General features: G+C 37.1%; 1 protein-coding gene across 2 annotated transcripts in view; it reads right to left on the minus strand.

Annotated features, from left to right (window-relative positions):
• The window catches only part of LOC131975609 (mannosyl-oligosaccharide 1,2-alpha-mannosidase IA), a 316,222-nt gene that overhangs the window by 100,434 nt on the left and 188,126 nt on the right, over nucleotides 1-27,662 (minus strand). For both annotated transcript variants that reach the window (XM_059338286.1, XM_059338287.1), the window contains exon 4: nucleotides 1,429-1,509. In XM_059338286.1, coding sequence (XP_059194269.1) covers nucleotides 1,429-1,509 — 81 coding nt within the window. The remainder of the gene's footprint in view (nucleotides 1-1,428; nucleotides 1,510-27,662) is intronic.

Genomic DNA, 27,662 nt, shown 5'->3' on the forward strand with positions numbered 1-27,662 from the left:
TTCACGCTCATAAAGTTTCACAGCTTCACACCTGGTAGCTGTCCGTCGTAACCACAGGCCTTTACACTCAGAGCCACTGAAGCTTCTTCAAGGACACAATGTTGGTAGTTCTTCACACAGAGAGAAGTCATTCTTTTTCACTTTGCCTCCCAAATGATTTAACTGGCCGACCTTCTGTTTCTGGGCTTTCTTTTCCCTTGCCTATGAGTTTTATCGCTTTAATACATACATACTGTAACAAAACAAGATAAAAAACAAGATCAAAACACTAAATCTGAGGGAAATGATCTTGCTGCATGGACAGATCATTTCACTTGACAAGATTTCTTAAATTAGGATTGTTAAATCTAGAAATAAGCATGTTGAACGCTTAAAATAAGAAATTAAACACCCCTATTTTGCAGTATGATTGTTTCTGGTCTTTCTTCCTTGCCTATGAGTTTTATTGCTTTAATATGTTCATACTGTAACAATAATGCAATGAGAGGAGTTTTGAAGCACTGTAGAAGTTAGGCTGATTCTTAAATATTTAAAGAACTCTTTTAACTTTCATGAGATGTAACAAATAACACCTGGAATCAGGCTGAAAATGGCCATATTTTTTTTTAAAAAGTGGTGTCCTATAACAGTTTATGCAATAAAGTTACATGCAATTACACTGCAAAAAAGGGGTGTATAAAAACACTAAATTTGAGGGAAATTATCTTGCTGCATGGACAGATAATTTCACTTGACAAGATTGTTAAATCTAGAAATAAGCATGTTGAACACTTAAAGAAATTAACTCTCTCTCTCTCTCTCTCTCTCTCTCTCTCTCTCTCTCTCTCTCTCTCTCTATATATATATATATATATATATATATATATATATAAAGTTAAAATTATAACATAAAGACGTTATAAAAGGGCATTAAAAAAAAGGCATTCAAATGAACAATTAAGTGAATAAAACAATGGTCTAATCATTTTTTCCATGACTGTATGTCACAAAGATAAGTCAGTTGTCGCATTCTGTTTTATTTACGTGTTACATAGCGTCCCAACTTTTTTGGAATTGGGGTTGAAAAGTATGAATTATTATATACTGCATACCCAGTCCCGTTTATGTTAACTTCAGCAGACAGAATGACTTCTGTATGTGTGGAAACATTAATACATAATACAAAAGTTTAAAATAAAGTATCAAAAATAACCCCATGTTATAGTACAGGCAAGTTTTTGCTGTAAAACCTGCGATGTAAAAAAGCTTGTGTCTTATGAGATGATTTTCTGCGAGACCCTACGGTGACACAACACTTCACACACACACACACATGCCATCACACTCAGAATCCGCCTGCTCATCATTCACACTGCGGGGCTGGTCGGGGATGAAGGAAGCAGCAGATCTCACCAGAGTAGAAGGATAACAGACGTCTATTAATCTTACCTCCTCTCCTGTCAGGTAGTACGCCGCCAGCAAGCCGCCAACGTAACGGATGTTCACCTCAAAGAGTGATGCCTCGCCGTTCTGTTGAACCGAGAGAGAGAGAGATCACACTGTCAGATGTCATATTCAGCCAAGGCCTGAGTCAGCGGAAAAGCAGCAGCAATAACACACTGCAGTCACCATAAATAGTTGTGATTACTGAGGTTGCATTTTTTAGAATAACTGTATTTAATAACTGGGGAGTTGTATATTAACTTTGTGTATGAATTGCCCTCAATGCATTATTTTAAATCACTTCATAAAACACACTTTTATACACTGAAAAAAAAGAAAAGTTGGGTGAACTCAAAATTTCAAGGCAACAAACTTCGATAAAATTTTAAGTTGGACAATTAAACTTAATATTTTAAGTTTTGTTTTTGAGTTTGCTCAACTCTGAATTTCTCTGTCACGATTGTAACGCCGCTATGAAATGTCAGCTAATGTTGTGACCACAATTTTGAGTTAGCATTGATACGCTAATGGCTACTCTTGTAGCTGTAACAAGCAGCGCCGCTAGCATCAGTTAGCCGCTAGCATCAGTTAGCCGCTAGCATCAGTTAGCCGCTAGCTTTCGATAATGACCGAATTTCACAACAAAGAAATAAGAGTTAGCAGAACTATTGTCCCTTGTTGTGAACCCCAACTTAAAGATATAAGTAACAACAACTCACCAACTTGTTTTTGAGCAGACAACTGGCTTCCTTTGTTGTGCTAACTTACATTATTGCCCTAAATGTCAATAATTTATATTTCCAAGTTTTACCAACTTAAATCACTGTTTTAGGCCAAAAAATACAAGTTGGCTTTTTTGCAGTGTAGACTTATAGCTTTTATGTAATGCTTTCTATCTTACCACCGCTTTTTTACTTCTTTATCTTTTTACTTTTTTAAAATGTCTGTAGATTTTACGGTGAAAAACTGCTAAACCATGACAGTAAAAGACCGTAAAATGATGAATGGGTTAATTCAGTTTCAGTAACAATGAAACATCATAAATGTATATATCAGCCAAAACAATATTTTTTACATAAAAGAAAAAAAAAACATTACTCCACTGTAAAATACACTGGCACCTTGTTTGTAGCAAAAAAATATACTTTAATATATATATACAAGCCATCATTTTTGCATTTATTTTTTGTAAAAAATACTTTTTCTCACTGTTAAATGTACTAAACACCATATTCATAATTCATGCAGCATTTATAAAGTATTTTCTTTTCAGTTATATGGCAGAACAGTGTTTCTTTTGATGGAAAAACATTTTATTTTTTACGGTAAAATATGGAATAAAATGGCAATCTTAAACAGGAAATCAACAGTGCTAATATAATTTTACCGGAATATTAGAAAAAGTTGCACCGTATTTACTACAGTAAAGTTCTGGCAACCACATATGCCGTTTCTTTTACCGTTTTTTTTACAGTGTATTTTACAACTTCTTTTTTACTTCTTTACTGTTTTACTTTTTTTACTCATTATACCTTCTTATTCTGTGTATCTGAGATCTATTGTTCCTACACTTTCTTTTCTTGTTTTTACTTTTAATGTTTTTTTAGCCTTATGGCATCATTCTCCTTGTAATTAACTGCTATCTGTCAAAGCACTTTGTTAGCTGTTGTTTTTAAAAGGTGTTACATAAATAAAGTTATTATTATTATTCTAATTATTGTTATTATGATTATTATTATTATTATTATAAAGATCACTGTCAATACCTATTTATTACTGCACACTCAGTATAATTTTTAATCAAGGCAGAAGTGACTCAGGTATTATTTAAAAAATCAATAAAATGTACATTTTTTACAGACTTTTTAGATTATACAGAAAACAATTATGTTGATTGTCTTTTATTATTTATTATTTGGATGTTTTCTAGCCTTATGGCATCATTCTCCTTGTAATTATTGTCTCTCTGTCAAATCACTTTGTAAGCTATTGTTTTTAATGGGTGCTACATAAATAAAATAAATTATTATTATTATTATGATTATGATTATTATTATTATAAAGATCACTATCAATACCTATTTATTACTGCACATCCAGTATAATTTTTACTCAAGGCAGCGGTGACTCATGTATTATAAAAACCAATAAAATGTACCTTTTTCTACAGACTTTTTGGATTATACAGAAAATAATTATGTTGATTGTAGAGAAAAATATGGTGCACAAACAAATCTGAGATGTACAGGAGGAGTAATAATAAGACTTATTTCTGCAAGAGCCAAAGTTGTCGAGTGATAGATTACACCTTTGATTACATCTGTGAGAAGAGAAAGAACACCTTCGTTATAAGAAAATAATTTGCATGGTGTTATTCTGAGGAGGGAGCTGTTATATTTCAGGCTCTACAGACACTCTGGTAAAGGTTATAAACCTTCGTACCAGCTATGAAGGTGGTGATTGGGAAAGACTTTTATCTTTTGTCAAAATGTGAGAGGTGGGTGGTGACTCAGCAGTACGTAACCGGGGGCAACAAAGGCTGTGAACAGCTGACACATGGACATTTTATGGTGCTGTTCCCAGAATTTTGTCACAATTGATACATCTGATTGTTTCTGATCACATCCCACAACAGCCTTTGCACAAGCGTAGTATATTTGTTGTATCAGGACTAGTTTGACTGGGTTAGTTTGTTTAATTAAGGCCAAATTGTTGCAGGAAAAGTCAGTGATGATGTATGCAATGTGACTTCCTGGATATTAAATGTTTATGTGTACAAAAACTGCTAAACCATGACAGTAAAAGACCGTAAAATGATAAATGGATTAATTCAGTTTCAGTAACAATGAAACACCGTAAATGTATATATCAGCCAAAACAGAGTTTTTTTCCACGTAGATTAGCCACTTTAATCTTGTAAATCTGCAACTTTTTTTCACATAGATTTGCCACATTAATCTTGTAAATCTGTGACTTTTTTTGACGTAGGTTTGCCACTTTAATATTGTAAATTGCAACTTTTTTCACATAGATTTGCCACTTTAATCTTATAAATCTGCAACTTTTTTCACATAGATTTGCCACTTTAATCTTGTTAATCTGTGACTTTTTTTGACATAGATTTGTCACTTTAATCTTGTAAACCTGCGTCTTTTTTCTCAAAATATTATCCCCCTCCCCCTATTCACATTATTTTTCATTTCGTACTTGGCCGTAATTTGCCGTCCCAGAATACTCATCAGTCTATAAGGGTTTGTTTACAAAAAAAAAATAAAAAAAATACCACCATAATTCTCCTTTAACTGATTTAATATGACTGTCAAGAAAAAAACAACCCGATCCAAAAATACCAACTGAAAATACACATTTAAAACTAAACATCTTTGCCATGTTTGTTGGCATTATAACACAAAACCAGTTCTGTAGTGAATCCGTATGAAAACAGCAGATGTTGCTGCGAGGAGATGATGTGACAGAACCACAAAAACCTCCACTCACTGACTGATTGATTAACATTATTATCTCTAATTAGGAAATTGTGGTGTGTTCATAAGAGTGTGACAGTATAACACAAGAATGATAACAAGTCAATAAAGTAGTGCGAGTGCAGCATCTGCATTAGTGGAGAACATTACAGCTCCAATATTAACGTATTAGCAGCATCCTCGGTGCCAGATCTCAACCTCAAAATGCAGCACAGTTCAGAAATACAGACACTTTTGTAAACAAAGTCCACACTGTGAGAATAAAGCTTCTGCTTATGAGGCGGTCTCTCTAAACTCCCCTGCTTCCCTTCTTCTATTTGTAATGTAACAAGAGTCAAGGACCAGAGGCAGGCCAGTCTCAGAGAGTCAGGTCAGAGAGTCAGAGCCGTGTAATCGTGTTCCCCACTGTTTTCTCTCTTCAAAAGTCTTCTTTTGTCTGAAGTGTCTTACAACTGCAGCACAATATCGATTAATGGAGCGTTAGTTTACTGGCTCAAATAGAATTTTGCTGGATAGTTGTTGTTTTTTTTAAATGTCAACTGTTGCTTCTCTTCTATTTGTCATTGTTTGAGTTTTAAATTGAATACTGCTCCACATCAGGTATTTCCTTTTGACTTATTACAGTCCAATCCCTTGTTTTGATTGCAGAAAGATTATGATTATGCATAATGTTAATTTGATGGATAACCTTCACCGAAATACTGACATTTATTTACGCAAACTGTTGAGAGGACAAACCAGACCGAAACATTGTTGAGTTTGTAGCTTAATAATGATTGAAATGAAACAGTAAGAGGTGTTCAGTATTCATTGGTGGATAAAATCTGATTATAAATAACTTAAAACAGTAGATTGGTGAGTATAAGTGTGTTTCCACCCTTTTTTCGCCCGCAATTTGTCCGATTCGAGTAAAAAAAATCAGATATACAGTGTTGTAAATGTATTAGACCACTGGTTTATGCCACAGCTGTCTTTAAATAACAGCATCAGTAATTACCAAAATATTTTATGTTTCTGTAATGGTTAATATCGTAGAAGCTCTTTAACAGAAATGATATTGTTCATGCTAAAATATAATTATTATTGTAATCCATGAAATTTTCTAATTTACTGTTTGACAAGGTAATAAATCACATTATTATATCTTGATTAAGATGTCAAATTATATAGAAACTGTATCCCAAATCGGTCACATCTGCAATGCTGCACTTTCCGGTGTTTTCCCGGTCATTTCGATTAAGATCGCCATTTTATGACAGGTGGTCAAATAAATTTGTTAGCACTAAGTTGGTCTCTTGACAATTGCAACAACAATCTAACTAACAGTCATGAAAAAAAATATTAGACTGGCCTTTTTCTTCAATTTCTTGTTCATTTTAATGCCTGGTACAATTAAAGGTACATTTATTTGGACAATATAATAATAAAAACAAAAATAGCTCATAAGAGCTTAATTTAAGAGCTGATATCTAGACATTGTCCATGGTTTTATTGTTAATAACCAAAATCATTATTTAAAAAAACATGGACAATGTCTAGATATCAGCTCTTAAATTGAACTGTTATGAGCTATTTTTGTTGTTATCATTATATTCGTCCAAACAACTGTCCCTTTAGTTGTACCAGGCATTAAAATGAACAATAAAGTGAAGAAAACAAGGGTCTAATATGTTTTCCATGACTGTAAATGTCCACTGGAGAGAAGAAAGATATTTCCATCTTTTTTTTTAAATCAATTTTTGTCTGTTTGAGGTTTGACTTTGATCCTTTCATTATGTAATGTTGTTTTGCCCTTTTGTTCTAAAGAGGTTCAATGCCACCAAACCCAGTATTCACATAACACTAGTAGATGAAAATGTGCATTCATTTGCATTATCTTTTTGCTGATTTTCTGGAAAGCTGGTTACAATTTTAAGGAAGCTTGACTTATGACATGACTGGTGCTGCACTGATGGAATTTGTATTATGGAAATGTACATAATGCTGAATGTATCATGAATGAGTACATGTAAATCCAAACCACCCCCAATGTTTTTTGTATCCTGCCTCTATGTGTTCACAAAGAAAAAGCAGCATCTAATTCGTATATAATGTCTGCAAATAAACCACAAGAACACTAAACAACTAGCAGTTTCCATTTAATAGCTATGTTTTTCCATAATTACACAGCAGACCTTTTCAATAATAACAGTCTCACCTGTTTTCCAATAGGTGCTGATACAAATAAATATCTAGTCCTGAGGCAGGAACAAGCCCTTCATTTCACCTCAGACATAAAAACTGTTTATTTACTGTGCTTTTGGCAGCCTTGCAGAATATCTAACACTTCCATGCTCCCACTTCAATGCCTTATGAGTAGAAGAACTGTGCTAAGTTGCTTTTTTTCCCCTGTTTGCCAACATTAAATGCACTTGGTCTACTTCTTTTCTACATTAAATATGAAATAAGAGGAAACATTGCATGTGTCTAAATATGTCACCATAATTATTGCCTCTTAAGCTAGCTGAAGGTTGAAGCAGTCGTGTGCTCTTCGACTTGGAGACCCATTGAGAAGGAAATTGCTATCTCGAGTGTGGATGATAAGGAAATTGTAATTGGGTGCCAGAGAGGGCAATTAGCTCCACTCGGAGAAATAGCATGAAGATGGGGAGTCACTGGCATCTGCACAAGGCTATCATTTATATCCATATATATATCTTATCTTTAAAATAATTATATACTTAATCCCATTTCATATTATCATATTTAACATAAATCAATACTTGGCATCAATAACGATCAAACGTGTTTATCTTTTAATTTATATATTAGATGCTGTCAGCAAAAAGTTGCTACAACGATTCTTCCACAAGTTGCCAACTTGGCAGCAAACGTTTTTGGACAATTTGTGCTCCTTTCCTTTTGGAAAATGTGCTTATTCGCCATCTCACTGAGAGTTAAAAGGGAAGATCAATATCTCTTTTCATGTCTGTGCAGCCAGTAGCCAGTTAGCTTAGCATAGCAGAAATAGTGTTGCTTTTACAATTAGTTGGGTTTTTTTTTGTCAAAATTGAAGTGATAACGAACAATTACACGTTTTTAAATTGCAAACTATAAATTATATAACTGTTATGTCATTAAACACACAAATGTTGTGATTATTCACCAAATGAAAAAAAGGGAAGATCAATATCTCTTTTCATGTCTGTGCAGCCAGTAGCCAGTTAGCTTAGCATAGCATAAATACTGTTGCTGTTGTTTTTTTTTAAATCACAATTGAAGTTATAACGAACATTTACACGTTTTTAAATTGTAAACTATAAATGATATAACTGTTCTGTTTCTAAGTAATATTTATTTCATACAACCACTTATTTTTTTTATGAAAATAGACAAGTAAATTGCAGATTCACTGATGTCCCTCAATTACATTTGACTTGGAAATATCAACTAATTAAGCCAATGAACTGGTCTAGTGAATATTACTTGGAACGAATGATTCAATTTACATACAAAACTGAGGACACATAATAACAAACAATCACTAAGTAATGCACTATAAAACTGCTATTTTAAAGTAAAAGCACTGAATTCTTATTTCTTTGTAGAATTTATATAGATGATTGAAATAATAATTACAGGGCCAAAAAACAGTTTTTTCAGTGCATGAAGTTGCTGATGCACGCTTCTTTTTTTAATGAACGTGTCATCATGACAATGCTGGTTCAGCTGTTTTGCATATAATCTAACTGGTATGAGATCATGACAAAGCTGAGTACAGTTAAGCAGTGAGATTTAGCAGAGCTAGTGAGTTTTGTTATCTTTGCACAAAGCCAGGCAAGCTGTCTTAATGCTAAGCTAAGATAACCAGCTGCTGGCTCCAGCTTTTACTGTATGTACAGACATTAAAGTGGCGTCAAGCTTCTCACCTTAGTCTTGGCAAAAAATTGCGAATAAGCATATCTACGGCCTAAAATATCAAGAGGTTCAGTACGCCTTTAAAATGCATTGTCCGTGGCATGTCTTATGTACGGTGACTCTATAAATCAGGTAATAACAGCAGAGCTGTTGTACAACCAAGGTGCTGGCTCCTTCCCTGGAGTCAGCACACTGGTGACATTTCTTGAGACAAAGCGCTGATGCCTCTGGCAGGGCGGCCGAGCCGAGCTGTCTTGCCAACCCTGAAATGAGCGGCCCATTCAGTAATGGCAATACGATGGCAGTGATTAGGGACGGAGTGTCTATTTATCACCGGGGATAGTGGCATTCAGCAAGACAGGCAGGAGGTACAGTAAAGGGAGGACAAGTGATGCTGACAAAGGCTTCGCTAATCAGACTTTTACCTCCCAATACAGGCCCAATAAATCACTCAGCCAGCTTTGTATAAAACTGCCATTCATACGAATGAACTGAGGATGCAACAAAGTGCATTTTAGATACAAAACAAGCCTACAGGCACACTTTCTTTAAAAAGGTTTTGTTGACTTTTGCATTTGGAATCTGATGTATTTTTCAGGATTGTGCTTCAGTGCAAATGGGGCAACTGTTCAGATTTGCATCTCCATTAAATAAAGTAAAAAGGCTGAGCCCGCGGGCCTGAGGAGACGCACACAAAAACAATACAACTTAAACTCACACTGACATAAATCGATTCAATCATCACATCACAAGCAAGACATGAAGACAGAAGATTAAAACAATGTCAAAGTCCTCTGAGAGGCTGTTTACAAATGAATAAATACAAATTCGGCGTTTATTTTAACTGCACAGGAGGAGAAGCTGAATAACTGCACGGCAGATTGGATACGACTCTGACTGAGGCTCAGTGTAGAACTGGTTCAAGCTTAATAGCTTTTTCAGACTTACATGTTTAATTTGTCCAAAAAAGTAAATTGCTTTATTCTATTTATTATCCAAGTTTTATTTACAAAACACAACTTTTCAAATCCATTAGGGCCTCTGCACCATGCAGAGCTGTTAATTGGATGAACATCTGGCTTATTTGGGCAACTGGAATACTGTAATATATCACTTTCTTGTCATAATTCTAATAGTTATGACAAAAGGAGGAAAAGTTAAATGCATTATTTCATTTCAGTTCCACTGATGAATTAAGTCCTTCTGAATTTATGGTAAAATGGGGATTTTTATCCGTCTGAAAGAACAAAATTATGTTCATGATGATAAAAAAAAATCAATGTAGAGCTGATCAAAGACAATTATGGGAAATGTCAACATGAATAATTCAGTTTAATTCAATGTGCTATTGCTCGGCCATTTCTCCATCTTAAGTCTGAAAGTGACTGGTGGCATTAGCGCACTTTAATACAGTTAGGCTTCAATTATAGGATTTAATGTTCTTGCAAATAAGTGATGGATGAATCAGAATGAAATCATAATTGATTCATAAAACCAACATCTTACCCCAAAAAATGTACGTGTGAAAGTGATTCATTGCCACTAAATGCTGCAGCACGGAGTTTAATTTAACTGAGCTGCTGCTCCCCGAGGCACTTTAAAGCACGGTGCAGCAAGCATGACAAAGAAATCAGGTATTGTGAATAACACCTGTTTTTCCTCTTTTTTTCTTGTCTCTCTTCACGGTGCTCAAGCTGAGGACCTAATTAGGAGACAACACAAGGTTGTCAGAGTAAACAAAAAAGCTTCCGCCACCAAAATGAAACTCTGCCTCCAGTTTGTCTGTCTACATCTCTTTCTCAGACTGCTGCAGTAGAAGGCGGAAGAAAAAAAAGAAAAGTTTCTGAAGGACGATTACTTTTAGCAAACACAAATCTGGACTGCAGTGTTGCAGCTTTTAAGTACAAACAAACAACGTCTTACTTGCACAAACTCATGAGTAATGAAGCTCTCTGATGCCAACGGAAAACACAAAGACATCTAAATATTTGTATAGGATTTGATTGCATATCTCCCTCATCACCTTGGATAATTTATAGCACTTTCACAGCTAACCTTATTGGTTAAACAATAACTGGTGTTCTTTCACGGTTAGTACCGTTTGCTTGATGTGGTTTTTAAAAGTTGGTGTTACATTTTACTTTTTCTTTCTTACACTTTTTACATTGTATTCACTGTGGCCTTGTATTTCATTGTAACATAAAAGCCCTGCAGCTATGTTGTGTGTATGTTCTATGTAATCAACACAATCATGGCAAGATGTGGGAAGAACTCAAAAATGTCTTTTGTGCAATATAACACAGTTAAAATACATATATTACATAAACAACTTGAATTACTCTACTAAATCATACAAAAAAAATTAAATAAAATTTAATTTATATATACAACACTATTACACTTGCCCTAGGTGTCATGAATTTTGGAGAAAAAAAAACTGGGTCCCCACATGCAATATATATTGAACTATTTGCATCTTTACAACATCTACTTGCAACCTCTCCTGTCCTCTCCTCTCAGCTCTGTGTAAATAGATTTTGTCTGATTTTCAGTTAAGATTTGTCATGTGATCATTCATCTCAGCAGAATCAATCATGGCTTCACAGTGTCGATGTGGAGTGCAGAATTAAATATTTTTAACAGAATGTAGTTATTCCAAACGGTACATTTTTGGCAACACCAGGCTTACACACACAAACTTCTACACATATACAGATATGCAACCACGAATCATGAGTTTTTCATGTTGTAAAGTGTATTGAGTATGTGCTTATGTTGCTCCCCTATCCTCATGTGATGCTGCATCTCTTCCATTCCTGTCTTCCTGTCCTGTCCACCCCTTTGTCATATTGTATGTATGTTTATGTATATGTACGGACGGGTTGATGGTCCTTTTGTCCGAGTATTTTTTACTTTGTTCGGTGACAATCTCAGTAACTTCAAGCGTGGTATTGTGATAGGATGCTACCTCTGCAATAAGACAGTTGGGGAAATTTCATCCATAGTGGATATTCCACTGTCAACTGTAAATTATATTATTAGAAAGTGGAAGCCTTTAGGAACAAAAGCAACTCAGCCACACAGCAGAAGACCACGTGGCCATGTGGCAGCACAGAGCCCTGACCTCAACCCCATCGAGCACCTTTGGCATGAATTGGAACGGAGACTGTGAGCCAGGCCTTCTGGTCCAACATCAGTGCCTGACCTCATAAAGGCTCTACAGAATGAATGAGCACAAACTCCCACAGAAACACTCCGAAATCATGTGGAAAGCCTTCCAAGAAGAGTGGAAGCTGTTATAGCTGCAAAAGGGGGACCAACTTCATATCAAAGTTTATAATATTATAAATACAACGCCATTACAGTCCCTGTTGGTTTAATGGTCAGGCGTCCAAATACTTTTGTCCATATAGTTTTAAAAAAATATTGCACAGATAAATAGATGGTTATGAGTAAAAACTCATAACTTCCGTCGCCCTATGTAAAATTGCATTGCATTGATATTTTCTTGTAATTAAAGAAACAAACTCATTAACTGGACCAGATCAAATGAACTATAGAGTGTGAACTGGAACTGAACCAGTAATAATAATTAAAAACAAACAAACTGTCAATCCACTCTGGACTAAATTAATTGAACTAGAGGTGTTTAAGTGCTGTCTGTAAGGTAAGTAGATCACCTGAAGAGTCTCGAATTACACAGCCAACTGGATACTGCATTTATTTGCAAATACGTGCAACGCTTCAAGTATTTAAAATACGTATGATACTAGGAGAAAAATTAGCATTTTAATTATTCAACATCATGTAATTGTTGTGCAGGAGGAGCCTCGGCAGAAAAGACGATTAATTAATGAGTGTAACGACTCGTTGGGTACATTGCTGCAGCACCTTGTAGGTGTTCTGCTTCACCAGCAACATGCAATGTTTCTGACAGTGTTTGATGCCGGTTTCTCTGTTGATGAGCATTCAACAGCCGTGGCAAAGATTGCCGTCGGACTCGGCCCAGATTTGCCTGGGACATGAGCCTGGTTGGCATGGCCGCCGAGCTGCTGTGTGCCAAGGAGATGAGTAGACTGTTGCCCAGTAGTGTGTCCTGCTCAGACGCTAATGTAATGATTTACTGCTAATAAAGAGGCATCATTGTCACTGGGCAGATGACTCTGACTGTGCATCACCACCATCCAGGTTTCAGACCGGCTCCCACATTTCAAAAGCCAAATTAGACTGATGTGACGGAAAAAAATGATCCGATGAGCCAAGGATAAAATTAAGCAGATGATTGCCTCTCCTAGCAGAGCTGGTGATTCACACTTACTGGCTGAGATTTAACTTAACATCGCTAATTAACATGGAGAAATCATGAAAAGGACCAATTAGATTGCGCTCCTCTAATCTCTGTCAGTCTAGCATGCTGCACACTTAAAGCTGCTGCCTCTGCTGAAAGGAGTTTCCCAAAGGCTGCTGCGCATCTCCACCCAGCTATTTTCAGGGCAGAAAAGCTGTGGCTGCTTTTTCTTTTTTCTTCTTCTTTTCTTTTTTGTTCATAGTACAGTAATTAAGGTCTTGATCAGTGTCCAAGCTGTGAGAGCAGTCTCCAACATTAGCGTTAATGACCGCTAACCTCTGGAGCATGCTAAACAGCCCTCTCTGAAGGAAAGGGAGCTTTAACTTCATGCCAACAACAGAAAAAAAAGACCTCACAAATAATGAGTCCAGCTCAACACGTAGGTGGGTGACATCAACCTAGCTGTACAGAGTGAGCGATTAGCATAGACTGTATAAATAATGGACGTAGCTACAGTGATGTCATCCATTGGTTTGGTGGCCCGTTGGAAGCATCGAGTTCAGCGTTACACTAGTTGCCATCTTGTTTCCGATACAGGAAGCAGACCATATTTGGACTGTGGAGGAGGGAGAGGGATCTGATCACTGACTACAGCCTCTCTACACCTCAACCTGACTGAGAGAAGTTGATGCTAATTCATGTTAGCATAAAGTGGGATGTTAGTTTTGGCAAAAAACAAAACAAAATGTACGTTTCTTACCTAAGAAAACTGAACAGCGACTCCTTGGAGTGTCTGTTAGTCCAACCAAACGCTGAACAAGACATTTTAATGAACAAAACGTTCAAAAAAACTGTCATTAAGTGAAAATACAGTGAAAGGGTCAAAGTTATGAGACCAAACCAGTAAATGTCCTTTTTAAATCTATATAACGTTATATATATATAACTTTATTGCCATGTTGCCGTGGATACACATCGTTCTTCTTCTCTCCTGATGACAGCTCGCCCTGTTTGTGACCTGTCAATCAAAGGTAGCCACGCCCCAAATCATATGATTCTTTATTTTCAATTTTCTTCTAAACGGGGCCATTATTAGAACTATTAACATCAAATTGTCGTGAAGAAGTTTTTTACTTTAGTGATTGAGACCATAGTGTTGTCCTAAAAAAAAGTTTCTGAGGTAATAAATCAAGTGAAAAGTTTTCTCATTTTCCATTGAAATTAATAGATAGAAATGTCAGCGCCCCCTGCTGGAACTTTCGATAGAATGCAGCTTAAGGCACTTCCTGGTTTGCCTCCCTGCTCAGACCCGGAGGTTGCCGCCTGGTGATTATACATAACGTCATTGTATTAAATTGAGTTGAAAAAGACTGGCCTACAAAGATAGAGTTTGGTGACACATTACATAATTGTGTTTATGGATATTTGCATTTTTTTAAGATTAAAAGTTATGTAACAGCTGTTAAAAGACGCTTATCTAATAGAGTTAATCTTTTTTGTTTCAAAAGACATCTATCACTACAGTATATTAACGTGTTCCAAGAGACTGACTTCCCTATTAAATTTTATTACTCTTCTTCGAGCTCACCCTAATGATAAATAAAATAAATAATTAAACCAATCAAAAGGAGCTTGTGCTGCCTTCAGCGAGGAGCTCATTTTAATTTTTCAATAACAATTAAAACATCAGCGAGTCGTGTCTATATTTTCCTTCCTTCTCTTCTGAAACCTTTATTCATGAGGGTCATTTGAAATGGAAAGTGACTTTTTTCTTTGATTTTTCAAATGGCATTTAACTGTCAGACATTAGACGGTAAATGGTTATCAGCCGCGATAGATCAAATCCTTTTTCATTTTCCTTGACTGCTCCACTCTTGTTACATTCCCATGATGCATCTTTGCGAGCTGGTGGTAGATGCTTCAGTGAACACCTTCTCCCATCCCAGACCAATAAACCCGGATTAAATGGTCCGAGCAGAGAGACATTAACATAAGTCACTGGCTAATGGTTCGAATCTCATCAGGAAATGATTTACATTTCATTTCTTTGATAACACTTGTCTTTTAAAATCCAGTAATTAATCAGCGGCTACTGTCTCCATAGACATCATCAACCAGGTACGAGGAGAGAATGTAAACATCTCCAGTAAATGCATTAAATTGTAAATTAACAGCCTGCTTAACCCATAATAATAATAATAATATGTAATAACATAATAACCCAGAGCCATTTATCCTTGAAAGAAAATTATGGGGGATATACCACAGAACAAGTGGACACATAGACCACAATTATGATGTTTTTTTTTGTTTTTTTTAATACTACCCCTAAAAGTCAAAGATCTGTGATTTGACATATATGTCACATTTGGCGTTTATGGTATTTATTTTTATGATATTTCTTATTTTAATATAAATAAACTCGACACCTTTTCTGCTTACAGAAACACAATTTTTTCTTTGCATCTCCACAACATATATTAAAATTATGACATTAATAGTGCTGTTTAACAATAAACTCTTTTTCAGATTTGTTTTTAAGTAACAAATTAATAATACATCAATAATAAATAAAAACAAATAACAAACCCTAATGGGGTTAAATGCAATAAAGGACACCCTATTAACGGATTAGAATTGTTAAATGGATTTAATCTTAGCCTCGTAACAAATAATAAGCTTTTTGAAATTAGCTTCCTTTTCACATTTCTGTTTCCAGTCACACACATATTTTGGAGAAGAACTTTAATGAGTTAAGGTGAAGCATAAAGCTGAATATTGGGAGATTCTAGAAGATTTAAAGTGTTTGTTACACCCATTATGTGTTAATAATGAACCACATATGCAAAGGGTGATAAATTATATGTGAATTACAGCTCAGGCTCTCCATCTTTTCCCTTCACATCTTCAGCATTCCGGAATATTTGTCTATTTTAAGTGATTATCATAGACTGTATATAAATAATGGACGTGGTTTGTGGCCCGTTGGAAGCATCAAGTTCAGCATTACACTCGCCTCCATCTAGTGTCGCCATCTTGTTTCTGATACAGGAAGCAGGCCTTATTTGGACTGTGGAGGAGGAAAGGGATCTGATCACTGACTACAGCCTCTCTACACCTCAACTTGACTGAGAGATGCTGCTGCTAATTCATGTTAGCATTAGCTGTAGCATTAACTGGGATGTTAGTTTTGGCAAAAAACAAAAATAAAATGTACATTACGTACTTAATTTCTTAAGAAAACTGACCAGCGACTCCTTGGAGTGTCTGTTAGTCCAACCAAACGCTGAACAAGACATTTTTACTGAAGAAAACATTCAAATAAACTGTCATTAAGTGAAAATACAGTGAAAGGGTCAAAGTTATGAGACCAAGCTGGTAAACGTCCTTTTTAAATCTATGGCTACATTTACACGAGGACGGTCTGAACAGAAGACGCAAAAGTGGCGTCGCGTCCTCACTTTTTATTCCTCGTTTAGACGAGCATTTTCGGGAGGAAATCTGCTGCATACGGTGACGCAAAAGTGTGTGAAATTCGATTGTATGCAGCCAGGCGGCATCACTTAAAGCCATAAGAGCATCTTTGGGCATGCAGAAGTTTTCACGCCACACATTTTCATCAGCTACTCCTTCCACAAAGTTCTCCACCATCCATTAGATCTCCCAGGTCTCGTTCACAGCCGTCTGGCTCGCCTCCGACCAATTGCTGCATCCAAAATGTAATAGAGGTAATTACAGATCCTTCTCTGTTCACTTAAACTATCTCTACATATCCTGGACATTTGGTGGAAAGACTCCTGTAAGTTTATTAGAGCTGCCAGAGCAGCTTGAAGGTCCGACGCATGGGAATAATCCCACGTTTGTTTATTTCCCTGTACTGGAGCATGTATGTGACGTAAACACATACGTGACGTGAGCAGATCAGATCAGAGTTTTGCGTCTTGTCAGTGTAGACGGACACGCTACGGCGGAGCGGATTTAACTTTTCCACTTTGGAGGGTGGTTTCAGATTTTTGCGTTTTTAAGCCCCCAAAACGCCGTCACCGTCTAAACGAAAGGCACTTACGATAAAATATTTTGTCGTTTTTACCCGCAAGCGTCCTCGTGTAAACGGGGCCTATATAGCGTTATATATAACTTTATTGACACGTTGCCGTGGATACGCACGAGGAGAGAATGTAAACATCTCCATTAAATGCATTAAATTGTAAATTAACAGCCTGCTTAATAATGAACCACATATGCAAAGGGTGTACATATAAATCATATCTGAATTACAGCTCAGGCTCTCCATCTTTTCCCTTCACATCTTCAGCATCCCGGAATATTTGTCTATTTTAAGAGCAAGTCGTCGTCTTTTGATGCTCTCTCTATGCATCCACAAACAAACGCATGCAAAATCAGGAGAGCAGTGTTCTGCGTACAGGTCTTAGCTGCCTCCTTGGGGATGCAGCAGCTCCCCACTGAGTCCTCTGTGATAGTGCTCGGCTCTCTTGGGACTTTGCTACACTCTCAGTCTGCCATTATTATTCACCGTGCTGCAGTCCATCTCCACTCTTCCTGACTCTGTCTCTCATCTTAAGACTCCCGCTGTATTTGGCCTTGCTGACTGAGCCACATCCTTCACTTTGTCTGAGCGACACTTGAGGCCGCCCTGCTCCCAAACTGCCGACAATAAAGAAAAAAAGAGGCACTTGAGCTGCCTGATGGTGCACCGTATCCAGGTTGATACATTAAACGCTCTGTTATGCAGATGAGGTTGTTACCTGAGCTAATTAATGCATCAATCATAAACATTTCTTCTTCGTGTAACTTCTGTGGTATTATGATGAAACGTGAGTATTAATGGCTTCAATGATACAGTTTAATTTGTATAGTTAGACAGGAGGTTGCTCCAAAATCTAATCAACATTTTCTTAACCCTCTGGAGTTCATGAAACCACCTGCACATTACTTCTTCATCCAACCTGGTCTCACAGGAATCCGTGAAATAGCCACGGATTTGCTTAACTCAAAATCCGTGGAATAGCCACGGAATCACTCAAATTTCCGTGAAACTGACACGGATTTCGCTACAATGCAATTTAATGACAGTCATATCCCGTTGCTATTCCAACATACAAAGTGATTATGTACATTCACTGAGTGAATATTTAGAAAATAAAACATATATTTCTCACTAGAAATGTGATCAAAATCCATTTTTATGCAGAAACTAAGTCAAAATATAGATTTTTTTCACTAAAAATGAGAGAACTGTCCGCCATGTTTTTTGTTCTGACCACTGGGACCTTGAAAGTCACGTGACTTGGAACAAACCAATAGCCACGGGATATGACGACCATGTTCTCTTCATGACGTGAAAACATAAATATGAAGCACCATGGAGTCTTGCCATCAGTTTCCTTTTAAAGTTCTGGCTTGAAACTCCATACCAGATTTTTTTTGATGAAATTCAGCCAAGTAAAACCAGAGATAGTGTCAAATATATTTTGTGTAAAAAAATAGAAATAAATATTATCCTCATTTTACCTGTTATATGTTGTATTTGCAACCTGAATTCATATTTGCAATATGTACATTTCTGTGTGTGAAACATCATTTTCAAGATCAGATTTTATGTTTTCCTTTGTTTCTTTTGGGTTCAACATTTTGATCATGTAAGTCAAAGTTAAAAATTAATTATCAGGACATATAGGTGAGGTAACGCTGAAAAAACTGATACCAACATGGCATGGTAAAAACATTTTAACAGATTTTTTTTAACGCACATAATAGCCCAAGATTTCAGAGGGTTAAGAGGTTCCTGTGGTGAACCTGCAAAGTTCCTATTATGCATTGTTTTTAATTAACCGTTTGAGGGCTGCAAAGGAATATTTTTATTATAAATCTGTGGATCTTATCCCCCATTAGTCACTTATTACTTTAATCCAAATAAACAAAAAAAGAAAAGTCTGTCTCAGAGCCCTAGGTGAGATCTGCAAATTGATTGTTTTTAAGCTCTGTTTTGCTCTCTAAATCATAAGAGAATTATCCAGCTATTTAGCTGCTAAATGCTCCAATATGTTAAATAAATAGTTGCCAACTTTGACTTTATCTGCTGTTTAGTGCTGTGCAGGTAGCACAGTGGGTTTATTGGAATTGTTTCTGCTTAAAATAGCTGCCTGCTGCATCTATGCACAGTGTGAGAGAACTGAAACAGTCAAGTTATAAAACCAAAACAACAAGCTGAAAGTCACTAAAATGCTCAGTAGAGCTTTTAGGAAGAGTGAGGTATTCCTATGCAAATTCACAAAAGTGACTCCTTTCACTGCATAGTCTATAGCTTAATTCATCATCAATTCATGAATTATTTACCAACGTTTGTGCCATTTTCTAAGAAATAAAAAAGTAAAAATTATCTGGTTCCAGCTTCTAAAATGTGAAGGTTTTCTGGTTTCTTTACTTCTCTATGACAGTCAATTGAATTTCCTTGAGTTGTGGACAAAACAAGACATCTGAGGACTCTATTTTGGAGTTTTGGGGAACACTGATCAACATTTTTCACAATCTTCTGACACGGACCAAACAACTAATCAATTAAACCTCTGAAGTCCAGGAGATTTTGGTTCAAATTTGTCATCTTCCTATGCATTCATTTCTGTCTCTGTTTAGCATCTTTCAGTCTGTCCTTACATCACATGCAAGGCTCCTTTTTTAGTATAAAGCTGCCAGGAACCCAAAATACAAACAAAAGACACAGGTGTCTTTGGAAATGTACCATTTTGTTTTACCATTTAAACAAACAAAAACAGCATAAAAAAATAATAAATAATAAAACTACAAAACAGTCTATTTGTATGTAAATTAAAAATAGTAGTAGTTTTCATTGTAGAAAGAAAATTCACATTTTAAAAATGGTCTAGAAACATAAATGTCACACTGTGAAAGCTCCTATGATTGCACTTTCAACTGGTTTTCTCAGCTTGTCTACATATCATATATATAAATAAGGTTATTACTGTTAATAAAACGTGTATTTTCAATAAATAGATGGACTCCAGAGGATTAAGCGAATAATCAACAATGAAAATAACTGTTACTTGCAGCCCTAATGCAGTGATCTGATCCATTGTTAATATAAAATGTTTAACAATAATAACATCTTACACTTTACCATAGCACTCTGCTAATCCTGTCCTCATCGTACTAGCAAGAATCTGATTTCAGCATTTACTGCTCCAAATGAGACCACAGGAAGGAAGCGCATGATATAAAACTGTGCTGGTAAATCTCCGTAATGATGAACCACCCACGCGAAATGTCCTTTCCCCACCACATCCTGAGACACGATGTCAGCTCAGCTTGACCTCAGCTCCGGGGCACGCCGTCTTCACTGAAGCATCTCCCAGCACCAGAAAAATGACACAGTTTCCCCTCAGACGCTTGCATGACTGGGAGCAAGTTGGGTCTCGTTTAGTGCAGACAGGAGGTCACTGGGGGTCAGAAAAACAGCTCTGCAGAGGTAATCAACAACCTTGCTCTAAGTCTTCTTGTTACCAACTGATGTCACTATATCTTGTCCTCAAACGTGAGCATACATTTAGAAAATAACTCATTAACAAGTGATTAAAAACCGGCTTGTTTACAAGAAAATGGGTGAGAATGGCTGGATCTAGATGCTGAATATATGCCTTAAAAAAGTCTCATGGAGATTTTAGTGACCTGTCAATCAAAGGTAGCCACGCTCCAAATCATGCGATTCTTTATCTTAATAAATCAAGTGAGAGATTTTCTCATTTTTTTTTGTATTGAAATGAATGGACATAAATGTTTTTGCAGCCGCAGTCAGCGCCCCTGCTGGAATTTTTGATAGAATGCAGCTTAAGGCACTTCCTGGTTTGCCTCCCTGCTCAGACCCGGAGGTTGCCGCCTGGTGATTGTACATAATGTTATAGTATTAAATTGAGTTGAAATAGACTGGCCTACAAAGACAGAATCTATCTAGAATATCTTGTCCTCAAAAGTGAGCATACATTCAGAAAACCACTCATTAACAAGTGATTAAAAACCGGCTTGTTTACAAGAATATGGGTGAGAGTGGCTAGATGCTGAATATATGCCTTAAAAAAGTATCATGGAAATAAGAAAAAAAAAAAAGTTTGGTAAGTCGAAATATTTAAGAATAACCTACACATGCACTTTATATTTGCCTCAGGCGGATGCAAAGTTGAGCTCAGTCAACACTTTTTTCCTCCACAATTATGCTAGAAATAGTAACCAACATACTTCTCTCCGTTTCCAGCCGTGCTATGCATGTGTGTCGTGGTTCGGTGCACACGCTGTATTGTTCAGTAGCTGGTGAGATGCTGCTGGCAATCTCTGAGACGATTTGATGAAGTTCCTCTCCCTCCAAAGTCGACTCTCCTACCAAAACTTTTCACTCCTCTGTGAAAGGAGTGAGTCTTGTGTTGAAGCAAACTGTGCTGCCAGTATCTCACACTGGCTCTCTCTGGCCTCTGGGCACACAACTTTCTTTTAAGGTTGAACCAATGAACAACAATGAAGCAATACATCTACGCTCATTCTTGCAAAAAAAGTCAATTACATCTGGATTATATCAGCGCAGATATAAATACACTTGAGCTATTTTCAATCTAAATGCTTTATCTCACTGCAGAGTTTATTTAATTGTAATGAAATTGAGACCTCAAGCTAATGCATGCAACTTGTGCTGCGTACAGGCATCTCTAGCTGACAGAGGCGCTTTACGGGGAGATATGACATGTTTTTTTTCTGCACTGGGATGCTGCAGGGAGATATGTGCTTCTGACAGTGTACAACTTCCACCACAGTTTGGAGAAAATACTACAATATTCTGCTTCATTCTGCGACTGACACAGCCCCTGCTGTGCTTTTCTTCACATTTCAGCACTGTCAAGCTCACAGCAAGTGACCCAACACCAAATGAGTGCAGGCGAAAAATAACCCAAAACAAACATGGCCTGCTCTGTGAGGCTGTGCTGTGACCCAACGGGGCTTCGAGCTTAATGCGAACACAGTCACAGTGACTTCGTTGACATGCTGATGTTTAGGGGATATACAGTACTGTTCACCAGCTTGGATCTTTGCACTATCGAACTACGGTTGTATAATAAAAACTGGATACAGTCACACTCATTCATGGGAAATTTGCTAAAGCATGAAGTGAAAAAAGTTTTCTGTGCATAAATTACCAGGTCTTCTGACTCCATGGCCCATACAGCCAAAAAAGTGCTTAGAAAATGCTGATTTACAGATGTGGCTTTCACTATTGGAAATGAGAAATAGTATTTTTCTTTTAGGACCCCATGGCAGAGTCGTTGACAAACCAACTGTTGCGTTGCCTGTGTGACTAAAACAGTGCCAGACCTATTTATTGACACATTGCTTACACATCCCTAAGTCCAGGGATGGGCAACTGGAGGCCCGGGGCCGGTGCGGGCCACATACGGCCCGCACCTTCACTTGTGGCCGCCAGTACAACTACATGCATTTGAGCATGAAATCTTAAAAGTGCAGTGTAAAAATGCACAAAATTACTTCTTGCAATTAATGTTGGTCTGCTGTTCTTGTACTGATAAAAAAGAAATCACAGTAAGTGGTTATTTTTTATTTGCTATTATTGAGGATTAGTTCTAGAGGTGTGTGGGGGGGGGGTACTTATCCTGGGCCGGGTCGCGGGGGCAGCAGGCTATCTATGGTTGGTTTGTAACCAGTTGTTAATTTGTAACAGTTGTTGAAACATTTTACTCAAAACACCACAAAAAAAAGAACCTCAGGGGAAGCCATAAGGATTCATCCCCTGGGGATCATGAATGTTTGTCCAAAATATCCCAGCCATCCATCCAATAGTTGCTGTCTGGACCGGAGTCGTTGACAAACCAACTGTTACGTTGCCTGTGTGACTAAAACTGTGCCAGACCTATTTATTGACACGTTGCTTACACATACGCACTTGTGACTCGCTCACGGGTAGAAAAATACACAACAACCATGACAGCAAAAAAAACACAGCTCCTTTCTTCCGTCTCTCCCAATGACACCCACGAGACTTCACACTCACTTAAGTCTCGCCTGAGATGCAGAATTATAGGCCTGATTGTGCTAATTATCCAGTCGTTTTGCCGTCCTGGGTTTGGCTCTGGAGATTTTCACTGTGGTGTATCAGGAGTTATTGCCAGTGCATGTTACTAGTTACTCTGAAGTGGCTTCATGGGAATCATCAACAAACACACAGGGGGACTGCTTCATCTATAAACAGCAGCAATTGTAAAATCACAATAGATGAGATTTCAGATGGAAAGATGTGCAAACTTCAGCTTCTCTGAACAAGTTCGGTGTGACAGCTAATGCACATTTCCACAGAGGATACAAGGAAGCTACCTGAAATACTACTAATGTCCCTTAATGTTCTGTTGACAACAGAGACAGCCAAAAGTCAGCCTGCAGGGTAATATCACATGGCAGAATAACAAACAAATAAATAGAATACATGCTCTGATTTTGTCTGCTGAAAATGTAACAAGAATAAAAGAATGAAGTCCCATGGTACTGTAGCCCACAGGCTAAACCATTCTGTGGCATGAAGTTGAAAAATACTTTACTCATAAATTATATATGCTTGTTTTTATGAAATGAACCTTCTTCAGTGAGAGTACAACTTCAAAAATCCATCAGCAAAATGTCCATAAAACCAGTAGAAGCAGCAACTAGCAATTCATTTAATTAAAGCTGAATGTGCAGATTAGATACTCAATAAAATGAATGAGCGTTTGGTCCATAAAACACTAGACATGTACATGCACTCACTTGGCTACTTTATTAACTAGCAAGCTGTACCTAATAAAGTGGCTAGTGTGGTCTTCTGCTGCTGTAGCTTCAAGGTTGGACGTGTTGTGTGTTCAGAGATGCTGACGACGGCTGCAGAAGCATTTTGTTCCATTTATTTCAATACAAAATTTGAAAACTTCTCACTTGATTTATTACCTCAGAATTTTTTTTTAGGACAACACTATGGTCTCAATCGCTGGTAAAAAATCTTCTTCAAGACAATTTCATGTTAATAGTGTAAATAATGGCCCCATTTAGAAGAAAATAGAAGATAAAGAATCGTATGATTTGGGGCGTGGCTACCTTTGATTGACAGGTCACTAACAAGTCGAGTCGTCATCAGAAGAGAAGCAGAACAATGCGTATCCACGGCAACATGTCAATAAAGTTATATATATTTGTATATGTATAAAAAGTTTAGCGGTTTGGTCTCATAACTTTGACCCTTTCACTGTATTTTCACTTAATGACAGTTTATTTGAACGTTTTGTTTGTTAAAAATGTCTTGTTCAGTGTTTGGTTGGACTAACAGACACTCCAAGGAGTCGCTGTTCAGTTTTCTGAAGTCAGTAACAAACATTTAGTTTTTGTTTTTTGCCAAAACTAACATCCCAGTTAATGCTCCAGTTAATGCTAACATGAATTAGCAGCAGCTTCTCTCAGTCAGGTTGAGGTGTAGAGAGGCTGTAGTCAGTGATCAGATCCCTCCCTCCTCCACAGTCCAAATATGGTCTGCTTCCTGTATCGGAAACAACATGGCGACGACTGTAACGCTGAACTCGATGCTTCCAACGGGCCACAAACCAATGGGTGACATCACGGTGACTACGTCCAATATTTATACACAGTCTATGCCTCAATTTGAACAATTTGGCCCATAGAACTGCTGCTCATTGGATTTTCTGACCATTCTCTGTAAACCCTAGAGATGGTTGTTAGATCAGCAGTTTGTGAAACACTCACACCAGCCCGTCTGGCCATGTTCAAAGTCACTTAAATCACGTCTCTTCCCCATTCTGATGCTCGCTTTGAACTCCAGCAGCTCGTCTTCACCATGTCTATGTGCCTAGGTGCTTTGAGTTGCTGCCATGTGATTGGCTGATTAGATATTTGCATTAGCATTTAACAGCAGTTGCACAGGTGCACATAATAAAGAGGCAGGTGAGTGCACTTGTTTTGTTCAACCAACAGTCCAAAACCCAAACAAAGTTCCAGAAGTCATTAAAATTCTAATTGGACTACTTGATTATTGACTGATTGTTTCAGCACAGACACCTGCACAAACTACTTAACCTGTGCTCAGTACTTCCAACACAACTGACTCTAAAAAGAACAAAATGCCTTGCAGAGAAACTGCCTGTCCTGTAGAGCAGCTATTCTCAACCTTGGGGTCGTGAGATGATTTCTGGGGGTCGCCAAATCATTTTGGAAGTCAGCTCTGTCTCCACTGTGTTCAAGTGTTCATGTGTTAATGTATTTTAGTCTTTTTGGTCATTTAATGTTTTTTTGGTCATTTTGTGTCTTTTTTTGGTCATTTTATGTCTTTTTTGGTCATTTTGTGTCTTTTTTGGCCATTTAGTGTCTTTTTTTGATCATTTTGTGTCTTTTTTGGTAATTTTGTGTCTTTTCTGGTCATTTTGTGTCTTTTGTTGGTAATTGCGTGTCTTTTTCGATCATTTTGTGGTCAATTTGTGTCTTTTTTGGTCATTTTGTGTCTTTTTTGATCATTTTGTGGTCAATTTGTGTCTTTTTTGGTCATTTTGTTTCCTTTTTTGGCATTTTGTGTCTTTTTTTTTAGACATTTTGTGTCTTTTTTTAGTATTTTGTTTCTTTTTTGGGTCATTTTGTGCTTCATCATTTGTCCAAAATTAGTTGTATCAACTGAGTTTGTATGATCTCAACTGTGCGTGGAGATTCTGTTCAGTGAACGGGGGTCGCAGACAACATGCATGTTAAATTGGGGGTCGCGACTCAAAAAGGTTGAGAACTACTGCTGTAAGGGAGTGTAAGGCTTGAGAGTGGCAGCCCATGATTTACTGTATAAAAATAATGCTCTGAATGGTCGCCATTATTTGTACCCTTGTGTTATTTCTGTTTCTCCTCCTTCACACAGCATGTGGCAGGATTAAGTCCTGCATGGACCTCTGAGTGAGTCATCTCAAAGGTCCCTGACCTGTAACAATGCAGGTAATGTGTGCTTTGTGGCCTCTCTCAGTGGATATTTCCTACCGTCTGTTATTACTTTAAACCCATTTTATTCCCTCTACAAAACCAATAAAACCTCAAAATGTAGAGAGAAAAAAATATGGGCGGCTGGATCTGTGCAGGAATAACACCTCCTCTTCACAGATCAATCAATAAACCAATCACAGCAGCCTCATGGCAGATCTGCCCGTGCATATATGTGTATTTAAACTACGAGGGAATGAATGAAAGCACTAAAATTGGAGAGGTTTGACTAAAATGATCAACGTGATCTGCTCCCGTTGTGTCGCTTTATCGCACCCTAATCTAATAAATCTCCTGATGATGGGAGAGAAGTGCCGAACCAGACAATAACTGATATGGAGAGCGTTGACATAACAGTGAGCGAAAGAATAGGAGGAGGAGGAGGAGAAGGAGGAGGAGGGTGTAAAGGAGTGATATAATTTGGGAGGCAGCATGAGGGATGAATCTAATATTAAAGTCCTCATTAATCACTCTTCATTACTCTCTTTTAAATGAGATAAGGTCTTATGACCAGCCAGAGGACAAGTACTGGACCACAATTAAAAAGTCATACGGCACTGACCAAACTGTTGATAGAAGATCTTTACAATTTAGCAACATACAGTCATGGAAAAATTATTAGACCATTGTTCAATGTATTGGTCATCTTAATGCCTAAACCATGGGTCTCAAACTCGCGGCACGCGGGCCAGTTGGGGCCCTCGTGACGATATTTTGTGGCCCTCACTTTGTTTAATGTGAGTTTTATATGAATGGCACTTTACTGTGTTGTGTGTGGAAGGTCCCTTTAATTACTGTTTTTGGGTAATTTTGTGTCTTTTTTTTTTTAATTTTGTGTCTTTTTAAAAAATATATTTTTGTGTCTTTTTTAATAATCTAGTGTCTTTTTTAGGTAATTATGTGTCTTTTTTAATAATTAAGTGTCTTTTTTAATAATTTAATGTCTTGGTAATTTTGTGTCTTTTTTTTTGGTCATTTTGATACTGCCTCCAGCGGCCCCCAGGTAATTTGAGTTTGAGACCCCTGTCCTAAAGGTACATTTGTTTGGACAATTATAATGACAACAACAAAAAAAGCTCATAAGAGTTTAAATCAAGAGCTGATATCTAGACATTTTCCATGGTTTTCTTGTTAATGATTTTGGTTATTATCAAGAAAGCCATGAAAAATGTCTAGATATCAGCTCTTAAATTAAACTCTTATGAGCTATTTTTGTTGTTCTAATTATATTTGTCCAAACAAAAAGTTGAACCAGGCATTAAATAGAACAATAAATTGACTAAAACAATGGTCTAATATTTTTTTCCATGACTGTATAGCATGTCAGACTCCCTTAATGCTAACTGGCTGTGGCGTTGCCAAATCCTTCTTCAAGGTTTATGCAACAACAGCTTGTGGAAAAATATGGCAAAAGCTTGCACCGCCTCAAACATTCTGGAGCTTCTTTTGTCTCGGTAATTGGCTCTGCAGCCAGAATGGGCCAGTCTGTG

Source organism: Centropristis striata, chromosome 8 (genome assembly GCF_030273125.1).
Source record: "Centropristis striata isolate RG_2023a ecotype Rhode Island chromosome 8, C.striata_1.0, whole genome shotgun sequence".
Classification (NCBI taxonomy): Eukaryota; Metazoa; Chordata; class Actinopteri; order Perciformes; family Serranidae; genus Centropristis; species Centropristis striata.